A 23,570-nucleotide genomic window follows, 5' to 3' on the forward strand; every position below is an offset into this window, starting at 1 on the left:
ATAACTGTGTTCCGTATGTTCAAGAAGGTAAGTAGGGACCTTGATGGTATAAAAAGATCCAAATCAAATATCTATAAAAGAAAAATGTGAAAATCAGAGCTGAAAATACACTGGATGGGATTAAGGCGAGATTAGATGCTGCAGAAGGCAGAATGGAGAACTTGAAGAAATCTTAGTACAAACTTCCCAAATAAGCACAGAAAAGACAACCTAAGTAAGTGAATAAATAGATAAACAAACAGAGCATCAGCGCGACAGCGCTTTGGGACCACTTTAAGCAGCTTAATATGCATGTAATTGGAGTCTCTGAAAAGGCAGGGGAGGGGTGGGCATTCAAAGAAATAATGGCTGAAACTTTTCCAAAACATGAGGAAAACTATGAACCCATAGATCCAAGAAAGTCAACAAATCTAAAGTGTAAGTTTGGTGACACACAGTACACCAAGACACATGATAATCAAACTGCTCAAACCCAGTGACAAAGAAAAATCTTAAAAGCACCCAGATGGGGGAACAATAAACACATTATATACAGGGGACCAACCATTAGCAAAACAGCAGATCTGTCCATTTTTTAAAAAAGCGAGTGAGAAGAGTGTGGAGCAACATGAAGTACCAAAAGAAAAGCTGCCAACCTAGAATTCCATACCCAGCAATAAATCAAAGTGAATTCAAAACTCCTTAAGCTGTACCAATGCTTCAGCCATTCCAAGCTCACAGAGCATGCGTGGGACAGCCAGCCATCTTTCCCCTGCTAGTCAAGCTCTCTGGAATGCTGGCAACAGTTTTCTCTGGGGATCACTCCAATCCCCACCCCAGTCCTTAGCAGTCCGGCAGCACTCTGGGCACTTATCTCCTGGTGTTTGGGTTGATCTTGTCGAGATTATCAAATGAGAGAAAGTGTCCTGCACCAAGCAGAAGCCGTGTCACCACTTCTGCCACCCACAGTACAAGCTTTGTGACCCTGGCAAGTCACAACCTTTCTTGAAGAGGAAAGATACCCCCTGCCTCCTGCCTGTTAAAAGAGCTACTGTAAGTGACCAAGGGCTCACCCAGGTGCCGGCTGTGAGCACTGGAAGCCTATGGGAATTGCTATGGCAGAGTTTTTAAAACAGCTCTGCCTCAGCTTCACCCCAGACTAAGGAGGTGGGGCCAGAATGTGAATTCTTTGAAAGCTCCCAGAAACTCCACCGTGCACGTGGGACTGAGAGCCAGCACTACCCATGGACTAGACCCTGAAGATGTGTTCTACAGCCCGTAAGGCACTGTTACTCCATGTGTCTTCATATGTGTGTCTGGGTTTGTAAGAGGTTGAACACTTTCTGAGAACCTTCCTTCCATGGGGGAATGACAGTGCTGCCATCATGAAGTTCACGGCACTGGCAGGACCCTTCCGTGCCATAACCACGGTCGTCACTGTTCCAGCGATAGGGCTGTAGGATGCCAGACAGAGACCACACAGCCAGTGGGTAAGGGACATGGGCTCGGACTGGTGCCCAGCCCAGCCTCATGCTCAGACAGGAGGAAGCATTCACGCATGTGACAAACACAGCCCTCCTTCATAATCCCAGTTTGGCACATCCATTCCTCCCACCCCCCCAAGTTTCAGTTCTTTGTTTCTATGCCTTTGGTCCTGTGCTTCACTGTCATTTCCTAGACGCAGGACGACGGGCTCTTATCCTTTGTCCTGCGAGCCCTGCATGGCACCTGCAGACACTGAACTGTGGACCCTCCATTAATATTTGTTGACCAAATGAATTGGCCAGTCTGTGGGCCAAGGAGGAAACACTGTGACCTTTTATTCCTTACAAATACCTTTATTCCAACCAGGGAGAAAGAGCCACTGTGTTCCTGAGGTTTTTTTCGTGGCCGCTGGGCCACAGCTGGGAGAGGAAGAAGGAAACAGCAGAGGTGCTGTTGGGAGGCTGGACCCATTTCAGTGGCTGGATGCCTGAGGATTCATTTCAGATAGTGTAATGACATCTGCTGACATGGCATCTGCACAAGGAGCCCAAAGGCGGATTAGACAGCCTTTGTTCTCACCTGAGAGGTGCTTTCATTTCTCCCAAAGAGGTGGGGCCCAGGAGCACAGGGGGAGGGGAGGCCTCGGTACTGCAGTATTGAGCAGGCTCAGTTCAGGAATCTAAATGGCATTCAATTGTTTGGAGCAGGCGGTTGGGAAGGGAGAGGGCAAGGCTAGGGGTTCCACCCTGAGGGGTGCTTGGTGGTCAGCGCTGGTCTTGACTGTGAGTTTTTTTAGAAAGAAAAATCTGAACATTTGGGGAAGGAAGTGCACCCCTGAGTGCAGAAGGGGAGCCACACCCCCCACCCCACTCTGCTCTGTGGTGAGGCAGAGCTTCCCAGACCTCCCTCCCAGGGGCTCCCACACAAAGCTACACCAGCAAAACCCAAGTTCTGTCTTCCTCTCAGGAAAGAAGATCCAGGGTGCATTTGGGGACCTGAAGAAACCTCAGCAGTCCAGGAAGGCAGACAGTGAAAACACAAATCGGCTGGATTCCGAAGTTAAAGGGCCACGAAACTTCCCACAGGGACAGTGTGTGCCCCAAACTGGGGGGTGACTGACCCTTCCTGGAGATGTGTCCATCCACTGGCAGCCACAGGACCCAGGACCCTCCCCACACCACACCTCGTCCTCAAGCTTCCCAGCAAGACCCTCTGGCTGGTGAGTTGAAAATGAGGACACTACACAACTCAGAAGGAGGGAAAGGAGCTGACATGTTGACAACCTCTCACTCCTCAGAACATTACCAAAGTTTCCAGGAAACTGAATGTCACCAAGGCCCAACTATTGAACTCAAAGAAAGGGCTGCGGGTCCGGTGGGAGGTGGCGGGGAGCCCCTCCCACATTCGCTCTGTTTAAATCAAGCCTCTGGAGGCCCCACCGTGGACCAGGGTCTCGGATGCAGCCGCCAGGAACTTGTACTACTGCAACAGGCCAGCGCATCCCAGCGTCTGCACAGAGCTGAGTGCCCTTTCCTTTGCAAGACAACACGGGCTGCGCTGGGAGTCTGCGTAATGGCCCATGTCCTACTTCCATTCCCTGAATGGAGTCCAAGGAAGCCTGTTCAAGAGGTGGTTGGATTAGAAAGTTAATCCTGAACTGTCTCCCACTCTGTGGCCTCAGCCGGGCGCCCGCCTCCCACCAGGCAAGGCCCGCTTTCCATCTCTCCTCCTCTCCTGCGCCCACACGCAAGGGTACACAAGCGCACACGCTGGGGCACAGACAAGGACACACGCGCACCCGTGGACATATGAGCACACTTGGGCACGCGCACCAAGGGCACAAGCGTGAACGTGCACACGCAGACAAGGGTGCACGGGCACAGGTACAGACTTGCACAGAGCGTGCACGGCCGCGAGTATGAGCGCACACGGGACGCGCGGGCTACAGCCCGAAAGCATTCATTTCTGAGCGCCCCGCACCCTGGCGCCCCCTCATCCCAGCGCCCTGCAACCCCCGCGCCCCCAGCGACCGGGTTCCCCGGCTCCCAGCGTCCTGCACCCACTCACTTGGCGCCGGTGCCGGCGCGCCCGGGCCCCGCGCGCGCATCCTCCAGGCGGCCCCCGAGTCAGGGCGCGCAGCCGCATGGCGGCTCCCGGCGCCGGGGAAGAGCCCAGCCGGGCCAAGTGAGGACGTCGGCGGGCGCCAACTCTCCGGGCGGCGGCGGTGCCCCACAGGGGTGCCTTCTGGGCCGCTGCGTCTGGGAGTCCCAGGAAAATTTCGACGCCCGGAGGCCCGAAAGGACACGGCCGCCACCTCCACTTCCACTCCGCACTCAGAAGTCAGACGCAGGGAACAAAAGCCAGGCGAGCAAGCGCACGGTCCCCCGGCGCCCCTCCATCTGACACGAATTAGCCCTCCCTCCCCCACCTCAGACCGCAGCTCCAGAAAGGAGGCGAAGGCTTCTCAGCCAAACCCAGGGAGAGTGGAGCAGAAACGCCCCCGGGGCAGGCGTGGGGGGCGAGGCTTCTGCCGCCTCCGACTGGATTACCTTCGCCTTCGGCTAGGGTGCCGCCCGACTAGGATTTCAGAGCTCTCCAGTAACTCTGACCAAGGTGCAAAATCAAAACCCGCAGGCGCTTTGGCTTCAGGGCTTGAAGTCTTGAATGCGTCTAGTCACCTAGTGCTCGGGTAATGGCCAGTATCGCTAGTAATTCCTGCTGCCTTCCAACCGTGGGTTTAGTGGGAAGAAGGAAAAGCGTCAGGCAGAAAGAAAGGCTTTCTTTCCGATTTGCCTCTTCAACTAAGAAAAACAAGGAGCAGCCTTGCTCCAGAGGGATGAGGTAGGGATTCCCCCGCTGAAAGCAAGTGATGAGGAGCCTTCCTCTGGGGCAGGGCCCCCGGCCTCCTGCCCCCCACCATCCCTGTGCCACCCAGCTCCCCACATCACATCCGATTTCCAGTCCCAGTTTGCTCATGGGGGCTGCGGTTTCAGAAGGAAATGTGAAGCCTGGAGTTTGGGAGGTGAAGGTGGGCTGTACGGTGGGGACAGGGTGTCACAGGAAGAAGGCAGACACCTGGAGAGGGGAAAGGCAGCGGGGAAGGGAGGGAGGGCTTCTCCATGGCCTGCCAGACCCCGCAGGATGGAGTCCTCGTGGGCTGTCCACACGAGCAGTGGGGCTTAATTCCACCAGGAGCTCCCGCATCTGTGGATGGAAGAGACAGGAAGGCCACCTTGGCCATGGCCCTGTCCTGCTGGGGCCACCTCCTCCCTCCAGTGGGGCACGGAGGAGGCCCCTGCACGGGAGCAGATGGCGCTGGGGAACCCTCTGGCCTCAGGCTGGCCCCCCCGTGTACCCCCAGCAGTGGCCCCAGTGACCTGACCTGACCTGCCCGGAGGCCCAGCCGTGTGTGGTTCTAGTGACCTGCGATGCGTCCACAGCTCAGAGCTGTGTTGGTCTAACGCCCGATTTCAGATCCTCCCCTCTGCTCGCAACTCCCAATGCCTTAGCTCTGCAGTCGTCTGGGTGGGCTGGACCAGGGCCTTCATGGTTAACACATGTGCGAATTCCAGCCCAGCCGAGGACTCCGGCTGGTTAACCTCTCAGGCTCTGGCGCTGAATATCCATCCGCCTTTCCGTTTCTGCAGTGGAACAGGAGAGCTGCTCTCCGACCTTCAACCACGAGAAGGCCAGGAGGGTGCCATTCTGGGTTCCGACTCCTGGCCCAGCAGACATCCAGCCCTACTCATTGCCCCCGTCGTCATTATTCACATTTTCAGACTTTCTTTTCTGCAGACACAGCCCTCTCCCCCGTGACTGCAGGAGCCTGAGCACACCCGGCCGCATTCATGTCTGCTTCCCCAGCACCTAACACAGGCTGGGCACGGACCAGTACACACACTGTACTGTCCAGTGCTGTCCAGGGCGGTGCAAACGCCTGGCCCAGAAGCCACGGGGTGCAGCACTGCCTCACCCACGGACTGGCAGAGGGACCCTGATCCCAGCAGACAGCAGGTGACCCCTAACATGGTAAAGCTCCCGTGGACCTGAGGACCAGGCTCTCTGGGGGTACCCCAGCCTCTGGAAATGTTCGTGCTGAATGCCAGTGCTCACGGCCAGGCCTGCACGATTGGAAAACAATGGTGGTTCTTCTCCTGGGGACTCCCTAGGTCTCCTACTTATTTGAAAGGTACACCATTCAGAAAACTCCCACACTTTACTACATGCATGTGATACACCCCAAGGGGTTGCCACAAGTAGTCAGCAATCAGGACGTGGTCTCTGCCCCGAAGCCCAAGCTACTTCCCCAAATGCAAAACTGGGAGCCTGCAGTGATTCCCCACTGTGCTAGCGGCCCCCCCTCCCCGGCCCTGCTTACACCTCAGCTCTGTGTCCTGGAGATTGCTGGCCCCACTCTGGCGTCTCCTTTTCCCTTTCTGACTGAAAACTGCCGCCTTTCTGGGCTCAGCTGCAGACCCGCCTCCTGCCCCACCTCCCTGACCAGTTAAATGCCCCCGACCCCACGGACCTCATCCTTGGGGCATAGCCCTGGAGTGTGGTCATCTGTCTTGTGCCTCCAGGCTGCAATCCTAACCTTTGTCTGGGGTTTTCCACACACAAAACAGAGCGGGAGCAATAAATGCTGGGGTAGGAAGGAAACAGTCGGCTTTGCTCCCTGTCCTTGCCGTCAATGTCAGTGTTTCACCCGACCCCCTCAGAAGCAAGCGGAAGCAGAAGGGTTTGGGGTCAGCTCAGTCTGGGGACCCTGGGGACCAGAAACCAGGGCAGGACTGGAGCCCACTCATCCAGGCGCAAACAACCCTGGCCTCGCCCGACTCACCCTGCCACTGGGCTGCCCCTCGTAAGGCTGCAGCCCTCCATGCTCCTCTCGGACCCAACGCCCAGCTGGGGCTGCTCGCTGCACTGAGTGCCCAGAACCAAAGCGAGGTTCTGCCTGCAGAAGACGGACTTCAGAGCACTGGGGACCAGACTGCAAGGACAAGCCCCAGCTCAGGGCCTTGGGCTGCATCACCCACCTGGGGCTGGACACCCAGGCTGCACTGCGGGCAGGAGCCCTTGGATGAGGCCGGCTCTGCCACGGATACAAGGATGGCTGGTGACGGCCGCTGAGAGCGATACTACTGGATTAGAAACCACTGGGTACAGTAGTAATCCATGAGGCCATGGGTCCTACTGACAGAAATCAGGAAACGCAGTGAAGGTCTGAGGAGAAACAGACGTCGGCGTGGCCTCAGGGCGCCTCCCACCCTGGGGACAGAGAGGATGGTGGCAGAAGGCTCAGCAGTAAGTGGGGCTGAGGAAGGGGAAAGGTTTTAGTCCCCACTTGTCCTGGGACCTCACCGAGGAGAGCCACAGTCTACCATCTGTCACTGTCACTCTGGAGAAGCTCTGCACAGTCTCCATTCCCCTTCCCTTTATTGTAAAAGGGGAACAGTAAGTCTACAACAGAACAGGCCCCCCACGCCTCCTCAGTCCTGGCCTTGCCAGGATGCCAGGGCAGTGACAGCACAACTCTCCTGCCAATGTTCCTGCTCGGGGACAATACCTGAGCAGGCCCTGCACGCGGACCTCAGGGGCGCCCACGCCCGCTGGCCCTGCCCCAGCTCCCAGCCTGGGGTCTGCGCTGGGGTCACCAAACATTCTGGGCACGCCAATGTCTGCACCCTCCAGTCCTGGCACACGCAGCATCTGTCACAGGCCAGTACACTCCTCCGTGCTGTGACCTGGAGAGGCAAGGAGTCCCCACCAGACACCTAAAGCATCTTAGAAGCAGGTTGCCTCTGACAACGAAGAAGACCCTTCGGTTTACAGAGCTCCTGCCCAGACAGCTGTCTGGGGCCTGCTCTCGTGCCCCCAGCTCTGAGTTGGCCCTCCCTCCCCGTCTAGCGGTGCTGGTGGCGGGCACACCTGGGCCATCTTGGGCGCAGACCTCGGGCAAATCCTGGCTCTCAGGACATCCCTCACCCTCCTCCCCTGCTCAGCAGGCGTCAGCTCCCCACTACCACCCAGGCGCACAGGCCACTTTCTAATACTTCCTGATGGGGAACATTGAACACAGGGGAAACCAAGGCCCGGGGCGCCTAGGGGTGAGTGGGGGGCCTGGGAGACGGAGAGTCAGGGAGCACAGGCATGTCACCTAACCCAGCACCCCCTCGGGACCACGGGGGCCACCTCGCAGGGTGTATTAGGACCAGGGCTGTAAGGCCTTGCCCCCTCAGCTTCCGTCTTTCACAGCCACTGCTTCTCCAAGTCCCAGCAGGTGCTCAAAGACGTGGTGAACGCAGGAGCACCTGGCCCCAAGGGGGTCTTTTAGTCCCATCAACATAACCCACATGTCTTGGTCGGTGGCTACAGAATTCAGGGCAACCCCCAGCCTGAGCTCCCAGCACCCTCCCACAGCTCATGGCTCCTTTTAAGGAACAAAGTGGTAACTTCTGACATACTTAGCAGAAGGTTTTTTGCCGATGCTCGGAAAATAGGCATTTCACGCCTCTTTCCTTTCCTCTGCAAAAAGTACAGAAAAAATGCTTTCCTGACAAAATCAGCTTCCAATATGTGTTTTCCCTGCTTCCTTGCTCAAGAAAAAGCAACTGTTTTGTTCAAGAACTTGCAGAGCAAAGCAAAAGAAAGGGTTAAAGGGCCACCTCCCGACCCCCAGGCAGTGTCATCCCCTTTCCAGACTTGGGGTCTACCCCACTTTCCTCCTCTGTCTCCTGGCCACCCAGGGGGAGAAGTAAGGAAATGATGGGAACTGAGCTGCGAGAGAAGCATCTTTGGGCCCTCACCTGCCCCGTGGGGGAGGCTGGGGTGCAGCAAGAGAGGGTGAGGGCAGGGAGGAAGGGCTGTAGTGTGCGGGCTTCTGCCTGAGTGGACATCAAGGCCTGAAACCTCCGAGGTAAAAGGACCCCCCACAGCCTCTCACACCCCATGTTCCTGCCTGCTGCCCCCTCACAGACACAGAGCAGGGTTCCTTGGGGTAAGAAGGGCCCCAAACCCTTGGCCTCACCCTCCCGTGGGGAAAAGGGGTGGAGAGGCAACAATACATATCAGACTAGTAAACGGAAACAAGGTTTTTCTCTGCACGCCGATGTGACCCAGGGAGGGGCCTGCAAGCGTGGGGGGCCCTCGGCCAGTCTTCCTACCTCTTACACTCAGACACCGGCCAGACGGCTCACAGCCGACCGTCCTCCGGTCCGTTCTCAGACCTCCAGGGCTCCTGAGCGCCAAGCCAACCGCCAGTGATAAACCTGGAGGCGCCTGGGGGCTCTGCACCAGCACTGAACTCCAAGCACAACCCCCGAATCAGACGGTGAGACCCACAGTGCGGGAACAGGTTCTGCTGCTCTGGGCACCAGGAGACCTGAAGTGGAGAGGGGAGCGTCCACTTCCCGCTGGGTGCCGAAGGAAATGGACACGGCTGCTGGGACTCACCTGGCCCCCAACTCTCCCCACTGAGACCAATTGAGCTATTTCAGGTGGGTTTTATGTAACACAAGGGAAAATCTGCATCGTTGTCCATGCCTGGTGACGGGCTTCAAAATGCCCGCATGGGCCAGCTGTCGCCACACACCCCAGCCCGAAATCCCGTTCCCTGCAGACAAGCAGAGGGTCAGGGAAGTCAGCCTGCTTGGTAACGCTCCATGGCCACAGCTGAGGGTGGCCACGGTGGGTGGCCCCAAAGCCACGCCGTTCCCCCAGGTGGGGGTGAGGACACGGCGCACGCCTGCCTGGCCATCACCTGGAGCGTCCCTTCCCCAGGCCCTGTACACCCCCTGCCCAGGGGGAGGACGAATGGAGACAGGTGAGGCTGACAGAGCCCTGAGTCACCCAGCCTCGGCTCAAAACCCCCTGAATTAACCCTAGTCCTTCCACTCCCGAGTTCTCCAGACCCAGGGTCTGGCTGGGACAAACCGGGTGACAGCGGGCCCACCTCTGGAACTCTGTGCGGAGATTCTGCCTCTGAGAACCCAGACCACCCTCCATGTCCCACCTGGAACAAACCGTTCTCAGCCCACAGCCTTTGGGGGGCACCAGACGCCTGGAAGTCTTCAAAATCTCCCCTGGGGCCTCTGGTCTGCAGCTGGTTTAAGAAGCACAGGGCACGGAGACTTGGGGACCAAGCACATGGCCTGACACATCACCCCCCAGGAGGCGGGACCGACCTCAGGCAGGCAGCACCAGGGGCACCGGAGATGATGCTCTGCCACCCGCCGACGGTCTGCAGGTTAAAAGTGGTCACTCTGGGCCACCACTTCCTCCTCTGCTAATGCGGATGACAACTCCCTCCCAACCCCACAGAGTTCCGGTGAGGTTTCCACCAGGCGACGCACAGAGGGGCTCTGGTAGACACCACTGGTACGCCCGCTTCCCCAGCTACGGCCCCTGCGGGCTGCGGGGGGAGGCCCTGGTAGGCACGGAAACAGCATCACAGGCTGAGGCAGTTGAGCTGTTTTCATCACTACGAGCAAGTCTAACTACTTATTCCTGAAGTTTTTTTAAAAGCAAGTTTCTCCGTTTATCATTGCCACTCACTGCGAGTCAGCGTTTTTATTCCCAGGCGGGCATGTGGCGCTTATAATTTTAAAACCCGAGTTAATAAAACTTTTATAATTTTAAAAAGTTAAAGGTTTCTTTTTGATTATCAAATGAGTGCTTTATCAGTCACAACACTTATAAAATAAATTTCTTTTCATCGTGAAGTTACCAGATTTAAAACCAACAGTTTTCTCATTTTTACAACTAAGCTATATAAATTCTTAAATGTCAAAATTTTTGTTCAAGTGCTTTGTCACTCAACTTACAGATCTGGAACATGATTAATCTACAAATAAGTCCTCAGATGAATTTTAGGCTCGGTCCTTAACGATCTAGAAAGCAATCATTCACAAAAATGCCACCAAGCATTTTAATGAAATCATTTCATCTAATGCCACCAACATGGAAACAATATCTCACAACTAAACCCAGCAGATAAATGTCAAACAATTTCGACTGGAAACGGGTGGTTGGGTGATGATGGATGGTGATTCGGTCACAATGTGTACAAGTACCGATTCATGTTGTACCCGAGTCTGCAATAATGTTATACGTCCATTACACCTGGATAAAATATTTAAATAAAACAAATAAAATGAAAGTCCGGGAAGCGTTTTTATCGGTTTCGTTGGGAAGACACAAGATCTCAAGGCAAAGCCAGAAGCCTACTAGGGAAGGGCACGTAGAAATTACTGCAAACTGTTTTATTTGCATTCCCCTGTGATTATCTGAAAGACCTACATGGAGGAAGATTAAATAGAAGCATTAAAAATAAAGAGGTCATACATATTCAGGGTTTGGGTTTAAAAAAAAGTTAGTTGTGAGTTTAAAAAGCGTATCTGCAGCACAGAATTGACAATCCTCTTAATCCTACCTTTTTTTTTTTCCAAGTTATTCCAGTTCCAGTTCCACTTCAGCACTTGGGCTTCTCACGTGGCGTGTGGAACTCTGCAGACACTGTCCCTGCAGGTCAGACAGAGGGGGAACACAGCTGGGCCACCGCCCCTCGCTGCCCTCTGCGTCCTGCACACGGTGACGCCCCGCAAGGACGCCACACTGGGCCAGGACTGCAGGCTCCGGGTCTCTGCGTGTCCACTGGGGACAGGCTGTGCTGGCACATCACTGAGGGAATGAGGACTGTAAGTCAGTAAGACAGACGCCAGGTCATTGGGGGCCACTCCCTGTGGCCACACCCGGGCTGGGCCTTGGAACCTGGGGCCTGTGTCCTTGCTGCCCTTTGATTTCTGATGGCTCATTGACTGTGACTCACGGCCCATCCATTCACACACGTGGGAGGGACCAGAAGGCAGAGCCTGAAGGGGAAGATGGTCCTGATGAGGAAACAGGGAAGGGCTGGGTGCCAGGCTGGAGGTCAGACTTGACTCTGGTGAAAACGGGGAGTCAGAGCTCACAGCAAGGGGTGGAGAGGCGAGAGGGGAGGCGGGAGGCCGGCAGAGGGGCGGCCTGTGCTGATGGTGGCAATGAAAAGATGGCAGCAGTGGCAAGATGGAAGCTTGGCCCCAAGGTCAGGATGACCCTAACTGAGCTCAGAATTCAGGAGCAAGAACAGGTTTGATGAGAAAAGGGGCTGGCTGGGGCCAGGGCTCCAGAGGCACTGGGGATTTGGGTCCAGATGTGGGACAGGCTTTTGCTGAAATCCAGGGTCGGGGAGGGCAACACACACCAGACATGAGGGTCCCAGTAAGTGTGGGTGCGGGAGCGGCTCTCCCAGCTCCTGGGGCCCTGCCACTACGAGCACAGGGTCCCAAGGGGCCGTGTATTGTCTAATGAGCTGGCCAGTTCACACCGCACCTGCTGTATAAGAGATTGAAGGTCAGGGCATCAGCCAAGGTCACAGCCCACAAGACAAAGTCCCTGTCCTCACCCAGGCTTACTCTGTTCTCCCGGGAGAGCCAGCCCTCTGGGAAACACACAGAACAGATGTGTGAGCTGCCCCAGAGGAAAACAGAGGAAAGGACAGAAATCACACCAGAGATGGGGCAGGGGCATAGCAAGGGCAATCTGATATTTTCTTTGATGTTTTATATGTGGGACTGAGGAGGTGAATCGGAGCAGACACGTGAACACTGGGCCAAGGGTGGGGACAAGCCATTGCAGGCACATCCCAGTGGGGGACAGTGGTGGTTGTCGGGTGGGACAGGGCCCAGGCTTGTGGCTAATGTAAGGATTTGGTCTGTGGAAATGGTGGGTGGGTCTCGCACCGCGGCGTGGCTCCAATGCTGCCCTGTGATAGAGGCTGGGGCAGAGGCGGGTGCAGAAGTGACAGAAAGTCCAGTCAACATCTTGTACCCACAATGTGCCCCTGGCAAGGGACAACGGTGGCTGGTGGCTGGCACCAGATGGTAGCAGGTGCCAAGGCAAGGCGGCTCCACCCCGGACCCGTCCGGAGGAGGTGGCTGTCTTGCTGGCGTGTGAACTTCAGTGGACGGGAGACTGCAGAGCCAGTGTGCATGAAGTGCTGTGTGGGTGGCCTGGCTGAGGACACCGGAGGGGACGAGAGGCAGGGCTGGGCTCAGGCAGAGCCGCAGGGCAGCGGGGAGCTTTGGCCTGGTCAGTGTCCGAAACTACAGTGGGAGACACGCTATGAGAGAAGGGCGGTAACTGGCGGAGCACTTAGGAAAGTGACTGGACCACATGTATCACAAACCACAATCAAATGATGGCGGCCCTGGACACGAGGGGTGAGCACACGGGCACGAGAGGTGAGCAGGTGGGTATGAGGGTGAGCAGGTGGGCATGAGGATGAGCAGGTGGGTATGAGGGTGAGCAGGTGGGCATGAGGGTGAGCAGGTGGGCATGAGGGTGAGCAGGTGGGCATGAGGGTGAGCAGGTGGGCATGAGGGTGAGCAGGTGGGCATGAGGGTGAGCAGGTGGGTATGAGGTAGTGGGCATGAGCAGCAGTGGGGCATGAGGGTGAGCAGGTGGGCATGAGGGTGAGCAGGTGGGCACGAGGGGTGAGCAGGTGGGCATGAGGGTGAGCAGGTGGGCATGAGGGGTGAGCAGGTGGGCATGAGGGGTGCAGCGGTGGGCATGAGGGTGAGCAGGTGGGCATGAGGGGTGAGCAGGTGGGCATGAGGGTGAGCAGGTGGGCATGAGGGTGAGCAGGTGGGCATGAGGGTGAGCAGGTGGGCATGAGGGTGAGCAGGTGGGCATGGGGTGAGCAGGTGGGCATGAGGGTGAGCAGGTGGGCACGAGGGTGAGCAGGTGGGCATGAGGGTGATAGGAAGGTGGGCATGAGGGTGTAGCAGGTGGGCATGATTGAGGTGTGAGCAGGGGTGGCATATGAGGCAGGTGGGCATGAGGGGTGAGCAGGTGGGCAAGCAGGTGGGCATAGGGATGTGAGCAGGTGGGAATGAGGGTGAGCAGGTGTGCAGAGGGTGAGCAGGTGGGCATGAGGGTGAGCAGGTGGGCATGAGGGTGAGCAGTGGGTGGGCACATGAGGTTGTGAGGAAGGTGGCCTCATGAGGCCGATCGTGAGCAGTGGGCATGAGGGTGAGCAGTGTGGGCATGCGGTGGGTGAGGCAGGTGGCGATGAGGGTGAGCAGGTGGGCATGAGGGGAGCAGGTCGAGAGGTGGGCATGAGGGGCAGTGAGCAGGTGGGTATGAGGTGAGCAGGTGGGCATGAGGGTGAGCAGGTGGGCAGAGGATGAGCAGTGGGTATGAGGGTGAGCAGGTGGGCATGAGGTGAGCAGGTGGGCATGAGGGTGAGCAGGTGGGCATGAGGGGTGAGCAGGTGGGCATGAGGGTGAGCAGGTGGGCATGAGGGGTGAGCAGGTGGGCATGAGGGTGAGCAGGTGGGCTGAGGGTGAGCAGGTGGGCATGAGGGTGAGCAGGTGGGCACGAGGGTGAGCAGGTGGGCATGAGGGGTGAGCAGGTGGGCATGAGGGTGAGCAGGTGGGCATGAGGGTGAGCAGGTGGGCATGAGGGGGGAGCAGGTGGGCATGAGGGTGAGCAGGTGGGTATGAGGGTGAGCAGGTGGGCATGAGGGTGAGCAGGTGGGCACGAGGGGTGAGCAGGTGGGCATGAGGGTGAGCAGTGTGGTATGAGGGTGAGCAGGTGGGCATGAGGGTGAGCAGGTGGGCATGAGGGTGAGCAGGTGGGCACGAGGGGTGAGCAGGTGGGTATGAGGGTGGGGAAGGTGGGCATGAGGGGTGAGCAGGTGGGCATGAGGGTGAGCAGGTGGGCATGAGGGGTGAGCAGGTGGGCAATGAGGGGTGAGCAGGTGGGCATGAGGGTGAGCAGGGGGGCATGAGGGTGAGCAGGTGGGCATGAGGGGTGAGGCAGGTGGGCATGAGGGGTGAGCAGGTGGGCATGAGGGTGAGCAGGTGGGTATGAGGGTGAGCAGGTGGGCATGAGGGTGAGCAGGTGGGCACGAGGGGTGAGCAGGTGGGTATGAGGGTGAGCAGGTGGGCATGAGGGTGAGCAGGTGGGCACGAGGGGTGAGCAGGTGGGTATGAGGGTGAGCAGGTGGGCATGAGGGTGAGCAGGTGGGCATGAGGGTGAGCAGGTGGGCATGAGGGTGAGGCAGGTGGGCATGAGGGGTGAGCAGGTGGGCATGAGGGGTGAGCAGGTGGGCATGAGGGTGAGCAGGTGGAGGTGGAATGATGGGTGAGCAGGTGGGCATGAGGGGTGAGCAGGTGGGCATGAGGGTGGGGCACGTGGGCAGGAGGGGTGAGCAGGTGGTATGAGGGTGAGCAGGTGGGCATGAGGATGAGCAGGTGGGTATGAGGGTGAGCAGGTGGGCATGAGGGTGAGCAGGTGGGCATGAGGGTGAGCAGGTGGGCATGAGGGGTGAGCAGGTGGGCATGAGGGTGAGCAGGTGGGCATGAGGGGTGAGCAGGTGGGCATGAGGGTGAGCAGGTGGGTATGAGGGTGAGCAGGTGGGCATGAGGGTGAGCAGGTGGGCACGAGGGGTGAGCAGGTGGGCAATGAGGGGTGAGCAGGTGGGCATGAGGGGTGAGCAGGTGGGCATGAGGGTGAGCAGGTGGGCATGAGGGGTGAGCAGGTGGGCATGAGGGTGAGCAGGTGGGTATGAGGGTGAGCAGGTGGGCAAGGGGGGTGAGCAGGTGGGCACGAGGGGTGAGCAGGTGGGCATGAGGGTGAGCAGGTGGGCACGAGGGGTGAGCAGGTGGGTATGAGGGTGAGCAGGTGGGCACGAGGGGTGAGCAGGTGGGTATGAGGGTGAGCAGGTGGCATGAGGGTGAGCAGGTGGGCACGAGGGGTGAGCAGGTGGGCATGAGGGTGAGCAGGTGGGCATGAGGGTGAGCAGGTGGGCCTGAGGGTGAGCAGGTGGGCACGAGGGTGAGCAGGTGGGCACGAGGGGTGAGCAGGTGGGCATGAGGGTGAGCAGGTGGGCATGAGGGTGAGCAGGTGGGCACGAGGGGTGAGCAGGTGGGCATGAGGGTGGGCATGAGGGTGAGCAGGTGGGCATGAGGGTGAGCAGGTGGGCACGAGGGGTGAGCAGGTGGGCATGAGGGTGAGCAGGTGGGCACGAGGGGTGAGCAGGTGGGCATGAGGGTGAGCAGGTGGGCCTGAGGATGAGCAGGTGGGCACGAGGGTGAGCAGGTGGGCATGAGGGTGAGCAGGTGGGCCTGAGGATGAGCAGGTGGGCACGAGGGTGAGCAGGTGGGCATGAGGGTGAGCAGGTGGGCCTGAGGGGTGAGCAGGTGGGCATGAGGATGAGCAGGTGGGCATGAGGGTGAGCAGGTGGGCATGAGGGTGAGCAGGTGGGCACGAGGGTGAGCAGGTGGGCACGAGGGGTGAGCAGGTGGGCATGAGGGTGAGCAGGTGGGCCTGAGGATGAGCAGGTGGGCATGAGGATGAGCAGGTGGGTATGAGGGGTGAGCAGGTGGGCATGAGGGTGAGCAGGTGGGCACGAGGGTGAGCAGGTGGGCACGAGGGTGAGCAGGTGGGCACGAGGGTGAGCAGGTGGGCATGAGGGTGAGCAGGTGGGCATGAGGGTGAGCAGGTGGGCACGAGGGTGAGCAGGTGGGCACGAGGGTGAGCAGGTGGGCATGATGATAAGCCCGCCATTGCCATGAGCAGTGGCAGGGAGACAAAGTCCAACAACAGGGGAGGTCACATAGACGGACAGAGGGACTCGGTGCCCCCAGCACCTGGCACAGGGGATACATCCCACACATATGAAAGGAGCACGTGCGCAAACCCTACCTGGAAACATGTTAAGATAATCCTCCCAGCACAGAGACCATGTAATAACAAAGACTGATTTCTGCTAAAGCACCGTCCTTGAGGGGAAAACAAACTATGTGGCAGCGTGCAAAGGTCCAACAATGTATCTGTGAGGAGGGCGAGTAGCACGGTAGGGGGCCGGGCTCCGAGGTGTTGCAGGTGCGCGGAGACCCACAAGGGGCCCCTTAGGGGCAGGGGAACAGGAGCAGCAGGCTTACTTATTTGCATCCGCCCCCTTCCACATATTTTGGACACACCCAATTCATCTCTTTTTCATTATTTTCCCCCTGAGGCTATTTTGGCTGCAAGATAGATTCGAACAAAATAACAGGGATTTGACAAATAAAAGGACTGCTTAAAGATGCCTTCCATTAATCTCACGAGCCAGGAAGCAGTCTGGAGTTCAGCACTGAGAGCGTGAGAAACGATTTGCCTGGGGAAACAAAGACATAGCAGCAGCAACGGAATCGGAATCGCTGCTGTCTCTGCCTCCATCTCAGAAATCGGTGACACATGTACACATACACACACGTGCACACTTGTACGCAGGTGTGTATACCCACCCACACATATGTGCACATACTGACACACAAATACACGTGTGTATGCACTGCTGTGTGCACGCATGCACACGGGGGGCCTACAGAAGCCCATGACATGTGCATGAACACGTGCACAGTGGGGGAAGGGCGAGGCAAGCAGGCAGGGCTCTGTGTGAAGTGTGTGTTTGGAGCCTCCTGAACCCCAGTTCCCTCTTTTATAAAATAAACCCCACTGACTGTTGGGCAGTGAGACGTTTGTTCTGAACACCATCGACTGCAGGCAATTCTGGAGAAACGTTTAATCAAAATGTGATCTTTTCAAAATTCTCTCTATTTAATAAAACAGGAGGCGGCTTCCCTGAGAAGGTCCCCCTCCGGCTGTCCTGAGACATGAGGTCTTACACCCTGGACAGTGTCTCTCCTGGTATCTGCAGCAGCCCTGCTTGTCCCACGATGTGGGGGTCCTGCATCGGAGCTCGTCACGGGATGCCTGTACAACTCACAAGGGCACGATTGTCGTGTAGTTTCTTTCAATTTCTTTTTTTTTAACCCAATAATTGTGCCCTTCTATGACACAGTTTCTCTTATCAGCAGGTATATCTCTAAGTCACACATCCTGACCAGAGAGAAGTGAAGCCACAGCCTCCTTCCCAGACAGAACCAGAGGGGGACAGGTGAGATGTCCGAGGTGGGCGTGCCTGCAGACACCTCTCTATGGGCCTGGGCTGAAGGCCCCCCATTCAGACCCAACGGCAGGGTCCCTCCCACAAGTGTTCAGTGCGGGGGCTCGGCTCCCAGGGCAGGAGGGGCACCTGTGGGTTTCAAGGCAGAGGGTGACAGGGGCAGGCCACAGCTCAGAGGATGTGTTGTCCCCATGCAGCCTCCCACCCCCAGGAAGGTTACCGAAGCACAGGAGACTGAGCAGGCAGCGGGGGAGAGCCAAGGTGGACCCCCGAGCCACGCGACCCAGGCCCTCCTGAGAACACCGGCAGTTGGCCGATACTTAGCTCCAGTGTGTATACTTGCAGAATACACTGGTATTTTTTTCATTCTGGTTCATTTTTCTAAGCATTGACTGATTTCTCTGCCAACTAATAAATGGAGACATCGGGGGCATTTGGAAATATAGGGAATCTCCTTCAGTGGGAGAGGGCGGGACACCATGCAATCCCAGGCAAACCCTCCCACAAGGAATTATTCCACCCAAAATGCTAGGAAGTGTGCACCAAGGCATCACAGCCACTGTTCAAAACCGTGTGCCGTGGAATTTTCCAGAGAAAGTCTATGAACTGGAAGGATGCCCGATTTTCAGGAGATGGGATGGTAGACGGCAGTGAATGGGCCGCAGGACATCTCCATGTCTGTCTGTCTGTCTGTGGTCTGGAGCGCCTGGACCACTCGTCCCCATCACTGAGGCCCCAGCAAGCAGGGCTGGGCCAGGCCAGAACCTCCACTGTCCTCCGCCCTGCACAGGCGCTCCGTTCAGGGCTCTGACATGAAAGTAGAAGGGGGGACAAGCCACAGCAAGCCAGGGCACCAGGATCAAAGCTGGGGCCACTCCAGGTACTCCCCAGGAGGAATGCTTCCTCTGCTCACTGATTCTCTTTTCTTAGCCAAAGGCAAAAAGCAAAGCCCCCCTCCCCTGCCATCTGTACCCGTCCCTTCAGGCTGACTTGACACTTGGCAGAGGCTCTCACACCCTCACCTGGAGGTGCCCCCAGACTTTAGGTGCCCCTGCCTCCAGAAGTGTCCCCCAGCCCGACTTTAAAGAACCCAGGCGGGGCCCTTCCCTCTGCAGCCCTGGGTGTGGGGGTTTCACTCCAGGAAGTGGGTTGATGGCCTGCTGGCAACTTCCCACTGGCTTTGGTTCCCCGGTTCCGGGTTCCCTGGCTGGGGGGCTGGGACCAAGCCCCCAGCCTCTCAGCAGGCTTCCCATGCCTGCTGAGAAAGGGCGGTGGCCATGCAGGGGTCCTGGCCTCTGCTCCTCAGTGACCACCTGGGCATCCCACATGGGGCATCACCGGGCATATACCCAGCAGGAACCCAGCTCGGGCACCAGGCTGAGCCTTCTTACAGGGTCAGTTTATGTCCCAGAACAGGGAGCAGGAGGGGACTTTGCAGGAGTCCACGGACAGAAGCATGGGAAAATCAGCCTGACTCCTCCCAGAGCCGATCGTCCTCTGGGGTCCCCAGGGGAGGCCATGTGGCAGAAGCCAAAGGAAAACTTCCATGAGTCAGAGCTTCATGCACCCTTGCGTAGTACGCAGACATTGGAAACACGCTCAAATTTCAATAATGGGGGCTGATGTCCTCGGATCCCACAGAGGCAGCGTCAGGACAAAGGCCACTGTTGAGCCCAAGGGACTTTTGGTGCAGATCCCAGGGCTGCGCTCCGAGAAGCAGGGACCGGGAGGACATACAGAGTCCCGCCAGCTGGAAGCAGCATGAGGGGCGCCCCAGCAAGGGAGCACAGCCTTCCTGCTCTCCTGACCTCAGGCCTCAGTTAAGGTCAAGGGCATGACCTCTGACCTGCCCCAACCTCTCATCACTCGGGCTGTGAAGGCTCCATCTCTGTCCCCCTCCGCCCATGCCACCCCGAACTATCCACAGAGACAAGGGAGCTGCAGGGTGACAGAGGCCAGTGCAGCCCGGTGCCTTGCAGCTCCCAACACATGGGCATTTTGGGCAATCAGGGAAATCTGAATACGGTGCAGCCAGCGGGTGGTGCTGCCAACGCTGACTTGCCGCCAGGTAAGATACTGCGGATTCGTGAACCAATGTCTGACTTCTGGGCACATCTAAGGTGCAGGGTGACGAGACACACTGGCTTTGATTATCTCAGGGAGAAGAGGTGGCAGGTGGTGGGCACCAGGGGAGGGAGACCTAAAGCAAGGATAGCGAACCTTGAAAACCACTGAATCGGCTGATGCGTTTCATGATCGGTTTCCTTTAACTGGGGGAATGCCTGACATTTTCACCATAAAGATGTAGAAGGAAGTGAGCCCCCACACAAGCGCGGACACCCTCAGCCACAGGTCTGCACGGGCTCCACCTCAGAAGCCCCCTTTCCACAGCTCACAGCCGTGTCACCACAACCCTGTACTATAACAGCGCTACTGACGGTCGCCCACTGCATGGGGAAACCAAGGTTCGGGCTGGCCGGCAGGAGAGCACATGGCCAACACACTTGCCAAGTGCACAGCTGACCCTAAGGCCAAGGCCCTCCCACAGGGCCAGGCGAGCTGAGGAGAGGACCTGCTGCCCAGGGCAGGTGCAGCCAGGTGACAGGGCTCAGTTATGCCTGCTGTCCCAGGACCGGGCCTCTGCCACTGCTGCTGGCCCACTGGTTCTCTGGCCCCCACTGCCCGCTGCTGCCCAGCCCTGGAACCTCTGGCCTGGGGCTGCCACCTGGGCCAGCAGGCGGGGTCAAGACGGGCACGTGAGAAGCGAGGACAGCAGCGGGCAGTGCCAGGGGCTCTGAGGAGGCTGCAGAGAAGGTGCAGGTGTCAGCCTCAGAGCAGCGCAATCTAGAAACGCTGGTTGCCACGCGCAAGCCGACGGAGTGGGCCAGTGACAGGATCCTGAGAGTCCCGCCTTCTCCAGAGTCTGAGGGTGGACACACTAGGGTGCAGGTGGCACTCACACGTCAGCTGCACAAAAGCAATGAGTGAACAAACGAAGGTACAAACAAAGGAACACACATCTGTAAGTAAAGCATGCTCCTCTACCTGCAGCAGCCACCCCAGGTAGCACCTTTTACCCTCAGCCACAAGCCTGAGGCTTATGAACTGACGCCCAACCGCAGCTCGTGCCTTATGGAAAGTGGACGCAGGTGGTGGAGGTCCTGTCCCCCAGGGCCAGAGGCCACTGGTCACACCACGGCCCGGACGTGGCTGCTGTCTCTCTGGAGGACACAGGTCAGCCAATGGAGAGTAGCTGTGTGGGGCTGGGACTGTGGCCGAGAATAAAGCCACACTCTTGCTGGCAACTCATCGGGACCGCGAGCTGCAGGCACCAAGCACGCCACACTGCAGACGAAACATCTCTCAAAATGTGGCCAGTTCTGTAAATGTGTTCAGTCCCAAAGAAAGGACTTGTGAACATAAGCCGGGCAGCCTCAGCAGAGAGCAGATCAGGGAGAGGTGACAAATCTGCTGGGTGCCAGCATTTTTACAGGCACAAGCCCTCATTTATATGCCACACAGGAGCTTACACATCGCTAGTGGGTCTGTACTCAGACTGGAATCCATTCTGAGCACAAGACAAAGGACATGATTCTTGTCATTTTACAGTGTGGATTTTCAAGGAAACCCCACAGCACACTCTGTCCAAAAAGAACATTCTTTTATGCTACAAGAACAGCAAAGTAAGGGCTTTGTACTCACAAATCCTGTTAGGGACCCTACCGGATAACTAGCAGGCATTTGCTACCAACTTTCAATAATATGACAACTTAAAATGTGGCTACTTTCCAAAAAGTAACAGTGGGCTAGATTTTCAAGTCTGTAAGATAAGTGTTAAGGGCCGCCTCTGAAAGTTGGTGGAGTGTATTGCAAAGCAAGAGTCCAAGACAGCAGAATGGTTGCCCTGAGGAAATTAAAATAGAGACCCTGAGAAAATACACAAGCACCTCCCTCTCTTCTAGCAAAGAATCGGCTTTGGAAGGTTTCCATTTGGGTATGGAATTGTCTCCTCCTGTTGAGAGGGCTGGGGAAGCGCCAGTGACGTAACTAAGGCTGTCCCCAAGGTCACGCAGCTATCGCTAAGCTGTTCAAAGCCGTTATCACATAGAAACGCCAAGTAGCCTTGGTTCTCTGGTCCTTGGAAGAGCTCAGACCTTACTGACGACAGATGGGAACGAAACGTACACCACCCGACCCCAGAGTGTGTCAGGAGATGCAGGACGGGCTAACTGGGGCCACGATGGTCAAGGTCTTTCCGGAACTCTGGGGAGCTCCGGCCCCACAGGCCCCTCAGCCCAAGCTCTGCGTGGGGAAGGGGCTGGCACGGAGGGAAACGCTTCTTTTGGATTCAGCTTCTGGAAAGGGTTAATAACTACGGCTGAAAGAAAAGGAATGACAATGGCACCAGGTATATATATGCAGGAGGCCCTGGAGTACCCCTAGGGCCCAGTGGTGCTCAGCAACACCTCAGAGAAGCTGGGTGACAGTCCCTGCGCCATGCTGGTGACTGCAGGACCCGCTACCTTCCCAGCTGGGACCCTCAAATCTGCTCCAGAGCAGCAGGCACCATGGCACACGGAGAGGCTTATGTCCCGGAAAGCACTGGGGTCTGAGGAAGGAGACAGAGCAGGGAGGGACGGGAGGAACCAGTGAGCGCAGGGGACCCGGCAGCAACTAGAGAGACCGCCTGTCAGCAGCCCCCCATTCGTCCAGCTCACTGGGGCTCAAACCAGAAGCTGAGCGAAGGTCAGCATCACAGTGTCTCCCCTGCACAGGGCCCCACCGGCACACAGCAGCCACAGGCTGCTGGGCGGGCCCTGCCATGGTGGCCTGGGGAGCTGCTGTAGACACATGAGCTGGACAAGTTTGTGAGGCACTAACTTGGCCAAAGCCACATACACGTCCACTGCTGTCACCCCGCTGGTCCTGGCCACAGGCCTTCAGACCAGGGCGCGGACGGTCGGCCTCCACAGAGGGGCCAGGCGTGAGGAGGCGCTGGCCTCCCCATGGGCCACACACAAAATCAGAGGCCACGAGACAGCCAACAAGCCAGAGCCACAGTGGGGCCGTCGCTTTCTGAAAGGAACCGTGCTGACCAGGATTGCCCACCACAAACGGCCAGCCTGAGGCCAGGTGCTCGTCCGGAAGCGTCCAGCCCCACTCCAGGGGGGTGGAAGGCATCCCTGCGGCGGCCGTGAGGACGACACAGAGACATGATGCTTTGGGTGGGACCCAGGTCAGGGACCCACCAGCATGAGCTCCACACACACCACGCTTCTCAGGCTGACCCGTTACAAAGCCCTAGCCAGGAAGAGGAAGGCGACCCTGGGTGACAGTGTGACAACGGGAACCTCGACACACGTGCAGACACCAGTCAGGTGGCGATGATTTTGGTTACACATCAGAAGTGAACGAGACGCTGCGGAAGCGCACTGCCCCCTTAAAGGTGTCCTGTGTTTGGGGTCATTCCGATTTAAACGGGGCTGCGCAGGGTGAAAAGCAAGATAAACCACCTCTGCTGTGGCCACTCAGTTCACCCAGGTTTTCATCAGCCTGAGGTGGTTCAAGTCGCAGCCTTGTAGTCAGTCGCCTTGTAGGTGGCGGTCACCAAGGTCCCTGAGGGGCACCTGATCCAGAAATGGGGATGCACGTGCTGCCCCAGCTCTTGGAGAACAGAGCTCAGTTGCCGCCAGCGTTTCTCCATGTGGTCCCAGCCCCTCGCTCCTCCAGGGACAGAGCCTGGGGACAGGGTGCACACTGGCTCCTGCAGCCCAGCCTGCGCCCCCCATGGGCCGCAGGTGTCTACAGGTGTCTACAGGTGTGCCTCGCTCCGGTCCTCTCAGGGTCCTCAGCCCAACAGCAGAGGGCTGCAATACCTGCTTGTCCACACACCGTCCTCCCCTGCAGGCTGCGCTCGGAGACACCAAGAGGCCGGCACTGCCCCACCAGCCCCCGGCCTTCCTGCACCCCGACACTGCTCCAGGAACACAGCCGGGGCCTGTGCCCTGGCCTCCCTCCCCTGGGAACCCTCCAGGACTTCCTCCCTCAGCTCGTTCAGCCAATACCTCCTTTGAAGAAGCCACACGAGCACCTTGTACAGAGACCTGTGCCC

General features: G+C 57.7%; 1 protein-coding gene across 3 annotated transcripts in view; it reads right to left on the bottom strand.

The window, feature by feature from the left end:
* The window catches only part of TNS3 (tensin 3), a 170,596-nt gene that overhangs the window by 140,435 nt on the left and 6,591 nt on the right, over nucleotides 1–23,570 (bottom strand). For 2 of the 3 annotated variants that reach the window (XM_033088707.1, XM_033088706.1), the window contains exon 1: nucleotides 3,532–3,621. The exons of the other annotated variant lie outside the window; for it this stretch is intronic. In XM_033088707.1, the coding sequence (XP_032944598.1) occupies nucleotides 3,532–3,609 (78 nt within the window). In that variant the 5' untranslated portion in view covers nucleotides 3,610–3,621. Of the gene's footprint in view, nucleotides 1–3,531; nucleotides 3,622–23,570 lie in introns of those variants that run through there. 3 annotated transcript variants of the gene reach the window in all.

The sequence above is a fragment of the Rhinolophus ferrumequinum genome, chromosome 20 (assembly GCF_004115265.2).
Source record: "Rhinolophus ferrumequinum isolate MPI-CBG mRhiFer1 chromosome 20, mRhiFer1_v1.p, whole genome shotgun sequence".
Taxonomy (NCBI): Eukaryota; Metazoa; Chordata; class Mammalia; order Chiroptera; family Rhinolophidae; genus Rhinolophus; species Rhinolophus ferrumequinum.